The 13,115-nt window shown below is 59.2% G+C and overlaps 1 protein-coding gene across 1 annotated transcript; it reads left to right on the plus strand.

Annotated features, from left to right (window-relative positions):
• Positions 1-20: 20 nt before the first annotated feature.
• On the plus strand, positions 21-12,858 carry TTLL12 (tubulin tyrosine ligase like 12). The gene is made up of 14 exons (XM_004700651.2): positions 21-230; positions 3,693-3,868; positions 4,431-4,629; positions 4,819-4,978; positions 5,066-5,199; positions 7,146-7,222; positions 7,591-7,707; positions 7,791-7,985; positions 8,169-8,280; positions 8,954-9,105; positions 9,366-9,447; positions 10,837-10,905; positions 11,263-11,401; positions 11,773-12,858. Exons 1-14 carry the CDS (start codon positions 21-23, stop codon positions 11,922-11,924), a joined length of 1,974 nt encoding a protein of 657 aa, XP_004700708.1. The 3' UTR covers positions 11,925-12,858.
• Positions 12,859-13,115: the final 257 nt, after the last annotated feature.

The raw sequence follows: 13,115 nt of genomic DNA on the forward strand, positions 1-13,115 counted from the left end.
CTGGTATGAGTGGAGGCGCCATGGAGGCCCATCCCGAGCCTGAGCGCCGGCCAGCGGGGTGCGGCAGCCCAGCGCGGACGCCGGAGCTGGCGCGGGGCCCCAACCCGAGGCGGCCGAAGGAGGGCGCGCGGGCCCTGGCTGAATTCGCGGCGCTGCACGGCCCGGCGCTGTACGCCTCGGGGGTCCCTGAGCGCTACTGGGGCCGCCTGCTGCACAAGCTGGAGCACGAGGTGCGGGTAGGGCCTGGGCCGGGGACTGATCCGGCCCGTCGTGGGCTGTGGGGTGGCGGCGGCCGCCAGGAGGACACGTGCAGCCCAGAACAGGGAGGCTGGCCAGGGGACTTCGCGGCCACAGCGGCCCTGGCGTGCGTGTCCTGGAGGGTTGGAGTGGCCAGGATGAATGCAGGAGGGAGAGGTTTGATGGGGAATCGCCCCAATTGCCGCAGGGAGCGATTTGAGTGCTTAACAGTGGCAACCACGTGGGGCTGGGGACCTGGGAGGGGTCCCGATTACAAGGCCCTTCTGCCAGACACCTGGGCCAGGACCAAGGCTGGCCGCAGTGCGAACTGTAATCGCATCAGCTCTGGCTACCGGTGTGCCGGCCCTGGTGCTGACTCCTCCCACCACACACCTGGGAGGCGTGAGATGCATCACCCCATTGCCCAGATGAGAAAACTGAGGTTCGGGGAAAGGAAGTGACTCTCCCAAGATCTGCCAGACTCCCAAAGCTTGCGTTACGTACTCCCCTGCCCCCACCCCCAGAACAGGAGTGTATTGGAAGGGTTCTTAAACACCTTTCAACTGACATACCCCTGTTTTGCAGATTGAAAAAAAAAAAACGAGGGAGATGAAGAAGGGGTTTAACAAAAATGGAAAGGGTTTAGATGCCTCTGGAACGTCTCCCTCCTTTTTAAGGGCAAAGGTTCCATTCTGCTAGGACCCTGTGCTCACTTGGGGCTCTCAGTGGTGTCCCTTGGTCTCCCGGAGGGCCCTGGTTTTTGTTTTACTTTGTGGTGGTCTGCCCAGGTGGGGCGAAGTGTGTCCACACAGCACCTGTCTACCTCTGTCTGCTCTTGTCTCTCACACTGTCTGCCCAGGTGGGGCGAAGTGTGTCCACACAGCACCTGTCTACCTCTGTCTGCTCTTGTCTCTCACACTGCCATCAAGTGGATACTTCGGATTCATCTCTGCCCTATCGGTCAGGGTAAACTTCCTGTGAGTTTCAGAGACTGTAACTCTTTATGTCATTAGAAAGCCCTCCTTTTCTTTTGAGAAGTGGGTAGTGGTTTCGAACTGCTGATCTTTCAGATCACAGCCCAAATCATCACCACTACGCCACCGAACACAGCTCACCTAGTGGGCTTTTTTACTTAGCTAGAGCCTGGCCTCTCTTCCAGGGCTGCGCCCTGGCCCAGACAAAACAAGTACTGAAGATGCAGGTGACAGAATAGAACCTTAAGCCCACGGATTGGATGTCAGGACCAGAGCTTGGCCGCATAGCAGTGCTTCTGAACCACTTCCCGCCACTGTTTCATCCAGCTGTAAAATCAGGAGTTGGACCAAGAGTCTCCCATACAAACACGTTTTTGTTGTTGTTTTAAAATCCTCTTTCAGCAGCATCTCAGTGAATGACACAGTACATTTCCTTTGCCCTGCCCCTCAGCTCCACCCCATTTCCTGAGCGCTTTCCCTGGGCGAGTGCGGAAGGGAGGATTCAAAAGTCCCCAGGGTGCTGAGTGGAAGCGCCCCTGGATCCTGCCCAGCCAGCAAGTGCTCTGTCATTCCACTCACCCACCGCTCACCCACCGTGTGTCTCCTCTTGGGGGTGGTGAAGAGGGGATGGCCTGGCCCAGCCCCTAGTGGTCAGTTACCTAATCCTCCCATCTGCCTCTCTGGTCTGCCCTATGTTGCTTCAGCCTGGCTTCGTGTTTTTCTATGACCCTCCCTAGAAAGGGAACAATGGCCGTGGCAGAGCTGTGAGTCACAGCCTTGCCAGTCTCAACAGCCTACTGCTCCTGCTACAGCCCCAGGGGTGCAGCTGCTGGAAAGTGGACAGCTCTTCAACCCAAGGCAGGGCCAGTGGCCCTCGTGGCCAGATGAGAAAAGAGGCTTCCTTTGAGGAAGGGCATGTCTTAGAAATCGGTGTCACCTCTGTGACCACACACACACACACACACAAGACTACTGCCCTTCCCTTTACCTCCCAGGTGCTCCTTCCGTCCCAGCAGGGAGGGATGAAGGATGCCTCGCTCCTCAGCCAGGGGTCAGCCAGGCTCTGGGTCAGGTTTGGGAGCCAGGTCTGCAGACCTCAGGGCTTCGTCCTTGGTCTGTAGGGAGGGAAGGTGGTGGCCCCTGGACAACGTGAGAGTGGAAAGGGGTCTCGGTCTAAGACTCAGTCCGTCCATCTTCTTGTTTGCACCCAAGAAAGAGCCCGGCCCTCCTCCAGTGTCCAGTTGAGCCTGCCCCTCCACTACCACTGGGAGGCAGTCAACCACCCTCACCCTCCCACCCGGAGCCTGGCATTTGTTCCTAAGGGGGGTCCTGCCCACCTCCCTTCCTCCCTGGCTTCCCGCTGACTGTGACTTCTGACACGCCCCCCAGGTCACCTCAGCTCATGGACCAGACTTCCCTGTGCAAAGGTCACACATGACCCCTGGCCACAGGCCAAAGCACCCACCAGCCCAGCACACAAGTCATCGCATGTGGTTCCTACACTGGGGGTGTGGGGGGGCGGCGGGCTGCTGAAAGTTTTTTTTTGTTTTTTTTTCTTTTTTAACATTTTATTAGGGGCTCATACAACTGTTATCCCAATCCATACACACATCAATTGTGTAAAGCGCATTTGTACATCGTTTCTCAAAACATTTTCTCTCCATTGAAACCCCCGACATTAGGTCCTCATTTTTCCCTCCCTCCCTGCTCCCCCCTCCCTCATGAGCACTTGATAGTTTATAAATGGGTATTTTGTCTTATCTTGCCCTGTCCGACGTCTCCCTTCATCCACTTTTCGGTTGTCTGTCCCCCAGGGAGGAGGTCACACACAGTTCCATGTAATCAGTTCCCTCTTTCCTACCCATTCTCCCTTTACCCTCCCTGTTTTGCCACTCACACCACTAGTCCTATAGGGCTCATCCGTCCTGGATTCCCTGTATTTTCAGTTCCTATCTGTACTAGTGTACCTCCTCTGGTCTAGCCAGACTTGCAAGATAGAATTCGAGTCATGCTGAAAGTTTTTGACAGAGCTGTGACAAATGGTTTTTTCTTGTGGGGAGAGAGACTGGCGTCTGTGGGTACCCACTGTGTTCCAGGGACTTGTGGGACACTTTTATCTAACCTTCAAAACTGACCAGGGAAGGAACACACCCCTCTTTTACACTGAGGATGCAAACTCAGGGCACTGGGGCGGCCACTGGTGTGAATCCCTTGGTCCCTGAGAGGCTGCCTTTGGGGCCTGGCTTCCCCTTGCTTTCCAAGGGGCTGGACTCACTCTGTCCCAGGGGCCAGTGTCCGTTAGGGGGAGGGCCTATATCTCAAGAAGCCTCAGTTTCCCCACCTGTAAAACGGCATGTTGGGGTAGTATGGGGGGTGGGGGTGGGGTGACCCAAAGGTCCTGCCTCTCGGAAGGGCTTGGGCCTGTCCTTGAGGCCCAAGGTGCCCCTCCCACAACCCTGCTGATAGTGCCCTGGCCTGCAGGTTTTCGACGCCGGAGAGATGTTTGGGATAATGCGGGTGGAAGAGGTGGAGGAGGACGAGAATGAGGAAGAGGAGGATGGGCAATCCAAGAGGAAGAGGCCCAACCCCGGGAGCGAGCTATGCTACAAGGTCATCGTGACCAATGAGGACGGGCTGCGGGCCGCTGACCCCAACAGGTGGGCATGGGAAGCCAGGCCCCCGATCGCATCAAGGAGGTGGCGGAACCCCACAGGGGCCGAGTGTGTGCCGAGGTGCCAGGGAGGGTCAGCCCAGCGTGGAAACGCCCCCTCTCACCACACTTGGGACTGGCGGGAAAGAGGCCCAGTAGTGGCGCTACAGTTAAAGCACCCGGCTGCCCACCCAAAAGTTGGCGGCTCAAACCCAGTAGCCGTTTTGTGGGAGCAAGATGAAGTCGTCTACTGCCTGGAAAGTGATCCCTGCCCTGCCCCTCCCCCCAGCCCCCCAAGCTCCGCGGGTCAGTTCTACTCCGTCCTGCAGGGACACTGGGGGACCCGCTCCTGGGGAAAGGGCTTAGGGTTCAGCTGCATCCCTAGAGAGGTAGGTGGTAGGGACTCCTCCGGCCCCACTTCAGAAGTAGGAAGAGGGATGGGAACGGTCAGCAGGGCTGGGCTAGCCACTTTGGCCTCCCAGCCGCCATAGCTGCCCCAGGAAAGGGGTGGAGCTGGGATGGGCGTGGCCATCGCCCTGCACGGCACGCCCACTTCGCTCTGCCCGCAGCATCTTCCTAATTGACCACGCCTGGACATACCGCGTGGAGCAAGCCCGCCGGCAGCTGCAGCAGACACCGGGGCTGCTGCACCGCATGGCCAGCCTGATGGGCATCGAGTTCCACGGCGAGGTGCCCAGCCCTGAGGTCGTGGACCTGGTGCTAGCAGAAATGTGGAAGTTTAACCAGACCTACCAGCTGGCCCAGGGGGTGAGTGGGCGATGGTGGGGAGGGGCTTCTCTGCTGTGGGGCAGAGGGAGGGGCCATGTGGACACCACCTCGCCCATGCAGCCCCCTCCTGGCACACTACCTCTGCCCTGGGCTGGCCACAGACCCCCTGGATTCCATCTGCTTCCGGACCAGCCCCTGAGCACCCACCCCTCTGTGCCCCGTCCACAGACGGCCGAGGAGAAGGTACCTGTATGGTACGTCCTGGACGAGTTTGGCGCGCGCATCCAACACGCCGATGAACCCACCTTTGCCACCGCCCCCTTCTTCTACATGTCCCAGCAGGTGGCCTACACGCTGCTGTGGCCCCTGAGGGACCTGGACACGGGTGGTGAGTCGGGCCCCCTAGCTGCCCCCCTCCCTCCAGCACAGGCCCGGGCTCCGCCCTCCACCCCCTGACAGGTGTGTCTCGGTACAGAGGAGGTGACCCGGGACTTTACTTACGGTGAGACGGACCCTCTGATCCGCAAGTGCATGCTGCTTCCCTGGACCCCCGCTGACCTGCTGGACCACAGCTCCTCCACACCGGAGCCCCCGGAGGGGTACTACGTGGTACTGCCGGCCCAGCCCAGTCTTGCCTTCTGGACTTCGTCTCTGCCCTGTCCCTGGCTTCCCTGAGCCCAGCTGGGGGCTACAGGGAATGGAGGGAAGTCTGAGGAGCATTGGAGAGAGAGGGGCTCTGAGTGGAATCACCCATTCGACCCACCTCTACCCCCTGACCCTTTCCTGTGGCTGAGGGATGTTTGGGGGCGCTGAGAGTCCCCTTCTGGTGTAGGGATGCTGTATCCAAGTATGCTGTGGGCAAGGCAGACTCTGAGCAGGTCACCACCAGGGCTGTCACCATCACTGATAACTAAAGGGTTGGCAGGTAGGGACCTATCGAGGCAGGATGGTGATAGAGGAGGGACCGGAACCTCTGAGAAGAAGTTGCCACCTGACCCAGGCCAGACGGGCTGGGCTGTTGATGGCCGAGCCCTCTCCTCACCCCCTGGTCTCCTGCCCGCCTGGCCCCCACTGGGCATTCTCTGTTTCCAGACCCATTCTGACAGACCCTGCGCTCTCTGTCCTTGCCCCCAATCCATGGCCCTGAGGCTTGTGGGAAGAAGTCAGTGATTTGACCCGAGACAGGGCTGGCTGGCTCTGGGTGCTGCTGACAGGGAGAGGCCTAGCCAGACCTCGAGTGAGGAGGACGAAGGCCCTTTTTGATGCCCAAGCTGGGATTTCTCCGGGAGCTGTCAACCCAAAGACCAGTGTGACCTGGTCTCCGCCCGCCCTGGCAAAGTTAATAATTCCATTGAGAAGATAAGACATAGGCCGTGAAAAGAGAGGGGTGGCGGCAGGTGTCCAAAGAGCAGTTTCGATCATAAACACTTGAGAAGCCTGAACCAGGTAAAGGATGCTTTCTGCAAATGGACATTTGAGGGGGCAGCGAGGGGGGTGGGGTTGAGATAGGAAGATTTTATAAAGTAAATCTCAGCTGCCCCTTTGAGGAGAGAGAGGTTGGATCATTTATAGTGGTGGAAACACCCCAGCAAGTGGATGCAGAGGTCACGTGAGCTGCATTCTGGGGTTCTAGGGCAGCTGCCGGGAAGGATTCGCCATCATTCCTCAATACAGCTCCAATGTTGGCTTTTCTGTTTCCCCACCAATGGGCGTTTAGGCTGTTTCTGTCGCCCGGCTGCTGTGAATCCTGCTGTGATGGACATGGGTGGGCCTGTGTGTATCTTCCTGTGGCGGCTCCTACCTCGGTAGGAGAAGCATAGACTAGAGGAATTGCCTGGTCCCAGGCTATTGGGTACTGTTATCCCCGGGGCTTGGCTAGTGTTGATAAGAGTTTGACAAGCCCACCAGCGGTGTCTGCAAGTTCCCATCTCGGCACCCTCTCCAGCATTTGTTCTTGTTTTGTTGAGCTCTGCTAGGGAACCTGAGCAAAGTGGTATCTCTCATCATTGTTACAGTGGCAGCTCTGGAATGGCAAGCGTTTTTTCCATGTTTAGTGGCCACCCGAATGTCCTCTTTGTTGGCTCTTCATGCCCTCTGTGTGTGTTGGCGGAGGGCGAGGAGGGCATGCTGTGATAAACCACCGAGCAGGCCAAGTCCGGACCAGCCCTTGGGGCTCCACTCAGAAAGAGCCCCTCCCAGGACAGGTTTGGGGACAGCGGTGAGAGAATTCAGAACATCGTCTGGAATCTTCTTGGGACACAAAGCTAGGGTGTCCAGCATCTAAGGGGCCCTGGGCCCCAGCATCCATTTGTAAAAATAACGAGTTTCCTCCTGGATACTGGCTTATGTTTAGAACACTGTCCCTTGGTGCCTGCCAGGTGCTGGCTGGTAGAGGGTCTACAGAGCCCTCAGGAGGCTCCCTGAGGTCCAGGTGTCGGGAGGTTACCAGGCAGGTGCGGCCTGCGCCATGCACCTGACATGCCAGGTGGGGGAAGTGGGCCCTCTTGTGCCTGATATCTATCCTCAGGCACCTGTCTCCACCCCCGTGTCTCTAGGCCATTCTGGAGGAGAACAAGGAGAAGCTGCCGGTGGCCATCAACATAGCCACGTACCCCAATGACCACATCTTCAAGTAGGTGCCCGTCTCTGTCCCACCTGGGACTGCCCCTCGGCCTTCGGCGCAGGAGTCTCAATCTAGACCCCTGATCTAAACACTGGCTGTTCCTGTAGGCACTATGGATTGGTGCAGCCCAAGGCAGGGAGGGCAGCGAGTCTGTGTGCCACAGGCCCCTGGTGAAATTGGCTCCGAGGAAGGGGACTTGGGTGGCCAGGTGGGGCTTGTGGGTTATCGGAGAGCAGCTGGGCATGTCGAGGCCCACCCAGCTCAGAAACAGGGTGCAACCAGTGTGGGTGCCAAAATGCAGAGAGGAACGGAGACTGCCCCTCACGATTCTGCCTCTGGAGGGAGGGCAGGGACTCATTTCTCGTTTTTTTACCCAGGATCTACTCGGATGTCCAGCAGGTGCTCAGCCACCTGACCCATCCGCGCTTCACCTTCACCATGAATGAGGCCGAAGCCGACGTCCTCTACAACTTCTCCCACTTCAAGGACTACCGGTGAGGCCCCGCCTGCCGCTTCCCCCACCCAGCACCTGGGGCACCCCCACCCACCCAGCCCTTCGCTCCGCCCCGGCCCACAGGAGGCTCAGTGAGGAGAGGCCCAGGGTGCTGCTGAACCAGTTCCCCTGCGAGAACCTGCTGACCGTCAAGGACTGCCTGTCCTCTATCGCCCGTCGTGCCGGGGGTCCCGAGGGCCCGCCCTGGCTGCCCCGCACCTTCAACCTTCGGAGCGAACTGCCCCAGTTCGTCAGCTACTTCCAGCAGCGGGAGAGGCGGTGAGTCAGTCCATCAGGGCCCTGCAAGCCGCCACCCCGCCCTGGACCCCTCAGGCCACTGGCCTGGTCCTTAGCCGAAGCCACTCCCTTCTTCTGGGCACTTAGCCCTAAGGCCTGGTCCCCTGGGAAATGGGGAGGAGTGGGGCGGGGCCAGACCGGGACTCAGCTGCCTGACTCCCCCAGGGGCGAGGACAACCACTGGATCGTCAAGCCCTGGAACCTGGCCCGCAGCCTGGACACCCACATCACCAAGGACCTGCACAGCATCATCCGGCACCGTGAAAGTACCCCCAAGGTGCGCCCCTCGACGCTCTGCCCTCTCCCCAGCCGTTTTTCAGAGGTGTCCAGAACAATCATGCAGAAGCTACCGAGCTCCCATCCCCCGCCCCCTCGCTGCCGCTTCTGGGACAGCGGTTCCCAACCTGGGGGTCGCGACCCCTTTGGGGGTCGAACCAACCTTTCACAGGGGTCAGCCGATTCATCACAGTAGCAACATGAAAGTGATGAAGTAGCAACGAAAATAAGTTTATGGTTAGGGGTCACCACCACGGGAGGAACTGTATGAAAGGGTCGTGGCATCAGGGAGATTGAGAACCACTGTTCTAGAAGGATCTTGAACTCCTTTTTCACGTTCCCCGCCATTAAAATGAAGATCGAGGCGGTGGCGGTGGGCAGTGTGGGTTAGGCTTTGGGCTGCTGACCTCAAGGGTTAGCAGTTCAAACCCACCAGCTGCTCCCGGCATAAAGATGAGGCTGCCTGCGCAGCCTAAGAAACCCGACGGAGGGAGGGGCGCTGGGAGGGGCAGCGGGTGGGTTGGGGAGCAGACGAAACAGGGTAGGGCGACGTGGTTGGGCCACTGCAGCTTGGGGACACAGAGGTCAGGGCCTCTGGCTGGTGGGCAGCGGGCCGGGTGGCGAGGAGTGTGCTGGGAGCTGCCAGCCCGGTGATGAGGCCACCTGGCCCCCAGGTCGTGTCCAAGTACATCGAGAGCCCCGTCCTGTTCCTCCGCGAGGACGCGGGCCTGGTCAAGTTCGACATTCGCTACATCGTACTGCTGCGCTCCGTGATGCCCCTGCGGCTGTTCGTTTACGACGTGTTCTGGCTGCGCTTCTCCAACCGGTAACCCTGGCAACGGGCTCTCTTTACGGACCTGGGCCAGCCCTGCCCAGCGGCGGGTCGCGAGTCCACTCCCTGCTGCCTACCCATCCGACAGCGGACATCATCCTGGGGCGCGGGGGCATCTCGGGGCCCCTGGGACTGTCCCCGGCCAGTGGGTCGCTCGGCTCCCCTGAGCCTGGGTGGGAGGCTGGGACTCTGCCCACTGACCTGGGGGGCAGCGCCGCTCAGGGTCCCCCATGGGCGCCTCTGCTTGTGCGCAGGCCCTTCGCGCTCGACGACCTGGACGACTACGAGAAGCACTTCACCGTCATGAACTACGACCCGAACGTGGTGCTGAAGCAGGTGGGCTCCCCGAGCAGGGGCTCCAGGCTCAGGGCCGGCCGTGCACTGCCGGTAGACGGGCGCCCTGGTGAAGGAGGCTCGACCCAAATGATTTCACCCACAGCCCAGGACACAAGCTGGGGACAAGGGGCTGTAGCCAGGCAGGGCATCGAGGTGGGGGCGGTGCAGCCCCCTGTGCTGAGTGCTTCCCTCTGGGGTGTGTGCAAATGCACGTGTGTATACAGTGGAGTGTACGTGTGTTTGTGTGTGGCGTGCGTAGCTGTGGCATGTGCACGTATGTGGAGTGCATGCTTACGGAGTGTGAATGTGCATGTGTGGGTTCACAGGTAATAAATCTGTACATATGTGGAGTGTGTTGAATATGTGTTAAATGTGGGGGGTATGCATGTGTAAAGTGTGTGTGTGTGTGTGTGTGTGTGATGTGGGAAGATGTACCTGTGGAGTGATCAGGTGGGGTGTGCGTGTGTGAAGTGTGTGCATGTGTGGAGGTGTATATCTAATATATAGAGTGCATGTATGTGGGGCAAGTGAAGTGTGCATGTGGAATGTGTGTGGATTATGCATTTGTAGTGTGCAGGAGTGTACACGTGTGATTGGGTGCATTTGGAGTGCATGTGCACATGTGAGAAGCGTATACTTGTGTAATGGGTGTATGGAGTATTAAGTGTATGAGAAGTGTGTACATGTGTGCACTTGGCGTGTGTGTGAAATTAAATTTATGTATGAACTGCATTTGTGCATGTGAAATGTGGGTGTGTGAAATTTGCACATGTGAGAAGTTCATGTGTGAAGTGTGCATGGGTGGTGTGTATACATGTATGAAGAGTATGTGTAAAGTGTGAATGGGTGAGGTGTGAACTGTGTGTAAAGTACATGGGTTGAGGCATGTATATATGTGTTTGTGAAGTGTGTTCATGGGTGAGGTATATACATATCTGAAGAGTATGTGTAAAGAGTGCATGGGCGAGGTGTGAAGTAGGTGTGTAAAGTGTGTGTGGGTGAGGTGTGTACATATATGACGTGTGTGTGTGTGCATGGGTGAGGTGTGTACTTGTAAAGTGTGTCCCTGCATACCCGGTCCTGTCAGGGTGTGCCCATCCAGGCTGAAGCAGGGAACCAGCCCTGCCCTGTCCTCCTTGGGAGAGATGATCATGCTGTCCCTGCAGCTCTCTGAGCTGTGCTGGGCCCTCGGGATGGCATGCCTCCAAGTCAGAGCACATATGCTAAGGACTTCTGGGTGGGGAGTGTGTGCCCAATTTTCAAGCGGCTCGTCCAGGGCAGGCACAGAGCTCAGGCCCAATCCTCGGGACTCCACCAGGCAGGAGACGGGGGCTCCTGGGCCTGGAGCCTGCTGGGAGGCCCGGGCAGTGACGCCCCTGTCTGTCCCAGGTGCATTATGATGAGTTCATCCCGGCATTTGAGAAGCAGTACCCAGAGTTCCTCTGGAAGGATGTGCAGGTACGGCTGAGCCCTCCAGGGCAGGGTGGGCAGGCTAGGGCACACGAGCCGCCCCTCATGAGCTGGCTATGGGTCCAGCAGGGGTGGTGGCCCATGGCAGGAACCCCAGAGGAGGGAGCCCCTGGTGTCAAGGCCAGTGGGAACTGGGTGTGGGGGCACAGCAGCAATACAACCCCACGTTCCAAGTTCAGTGACCACCAGGGGCTCTGAGGAGGGACACGGAGATGGACACAGGGCCACGCTTGGGGCAGAGCTTCAATACTGGTCCAGAGGCAGGAAGGTGTCGGGGTGACTTGGCCAGGGCTGACCTGGGGGACTCCCAGCCTACAGGCCCCTGACCTGCCCCTTGGCCTCTAGGCGGACATCTTCCAGGCCTTCAAGGAGCTGTTCCAAGCGGCCTGCTCCCGGCCTGCGCCCATGGGCCTGTATCCCTACCCCTCGTCCCGGGCTGTGTACGCCATCGACCTCATGCTGAAGTGGGACCACCGCCCCGATGGTGAGTAGGCTGGGGCTCCCGTCCTGTGGTCCAGCCTCCCAGCAGGGCTCTCCCTCCCAGGACGCCTTTAGTGATGGCAAAGTGAACCAGGCCTCCCCAGAAAACACCCTGGGAGGAAGATCTGCAGTCGACAGGTGGCGGGAGGCAGGGATCGGCAGCCCCTGGCAGGCCTGGGTCCTCCTGCTCCTGTCTGACAGACTCGGGCCGTTCCTGGGGCCAGAACCCAGGCAGCTCCAGGCTCTGCAAGGAGCGGCCTCACCCAGGCCCCCCGAGAAGCCAGGGTGCCCACTGGGCACCTTCCCCCACTCCCACCCCACGCCACCCTCAGGGCATCAGACCCGTGATCACCCTGTGCGCCCTCTGCCCCCCAGGGAAGCGAGCCATGCAGCCCCAGCTCCTGGAGGTGAACTTCAACCCGGATTGCGAGCGCGCCTGCAAGTACCACCCCACCTTCTTCAACGACGTCTGCAGCACCCTGTTCCTGGACCAGCCCAGCGGCTGCCACGTCACGTGCCTGCTCTAGAGCTTGGGGCTCCCCCAGCCTGCCTGCTGCCCGGCCCCCTTGGAGCACAGGCTGTTGTTCCCCAGGGGTCCCCCAGTTCAGCTGGGTGCTTCTGGGCACCCCAGAGCTTGTCTCCCTTCCAAAGGGTGTTGGGGGAGACAGCTCCGTGGGGAAGTGGGAGCCCCTGGGGTGTAGCCAGACCAACTTCCTCCCCACCAGGGTACCCCTGTGCAGGGCTGCCCGGAGCACCCCGTGCTTGCCACACCACCGCCAGCCCTGCCCTAGTGCCCAGGTCCAGCCCAGCTGGGCCCTTCCCCAGCACACCTCTGATGGGCATTGTTGCCTTCCCGTTGGGCCAGGTGGGCCCACTCCTGGGCCATAGTGAAGTCCGCCCACGTGGATCCCTGTCGTCCCCAAGACCTCTCTACTCTGGGGACTCCAGCACTATCCATCGTGATGCCAGGGCCATGCCCGGCAGCAGGCCAGAGCGTGGGTGGCTGAGACGTGAAGTGCCCACAGCAGGCCAATGCTGCCACTTTCTAGGCTCTCAGAATGCTGACCTTTTGTGGAAGGAAACTGTCAACACTCTGCTTCCTCCTTTTGTCAGCGTGTGGGCTTGGTCCCGCTGGCTAGCCATCCGAGGAACTGCTGGGGGTCTGGCATCTGGTGTCAGGACTCCCGCAAAACATCCCCACGTGAGGGCCAGGCCGCTGGCTGTGTGGTCTGTGTAAATGTCCCTCCTCCTCCGGCCTCCTCCTCTGCCAGGTGTGCATCTTCACCCTCAGTCAGCAAGGCCCTGCCTTTCGGGGGGGTCACTTTTCAGTGAGTGGAAGTCGGGTTGCTGCCAGCACTCTTCGGGGCGCTTGTCAAACCAGGATACTCTCCCTGGTTTCTTCCTAGGATAGCTGTGACACCCCCAACTGGATTTGTACTGCAATAAAGAGTCCTTCTTGTACATGTGCCTCGGTTTCTCTTGGGGACCCTGAAGCCACGGGCTTCACATTTCTGAGCCAAGATGCCAAGTTGAAGTAAGCCGTTCGACCGTGGCGCCCCCAGCCCAGTGAGGCGGTAGCACCAGATTCATCGTGGATTAGGCAGCGCCAGGTAAAGGGTTTTAGGCTGGCTTGGAGGAGCAAAGCCGGTGGCGTGATTACATGCGGGAGCTTCCAAAAATCCACAGAAAAATTGAATGAAAAGATACCGAGCTTTTCC

This window comes from Echinops telfairi, unplaced genomic scaffold (genome assembly GCF_000313985.2).
Source record: "Echinops telfairi isolate 266 unplaced genomic scaffold, ASM31398v2 ScPeMD7_2;HRSCAF=8, whole genome shotgun sequence".
Taxonomy (NCBI): Eukaryota; Metazoa; Chordata; class Mammalia; order Afrosoricida; family Tenrecidae; genus Echinops; species Echinops telfairi.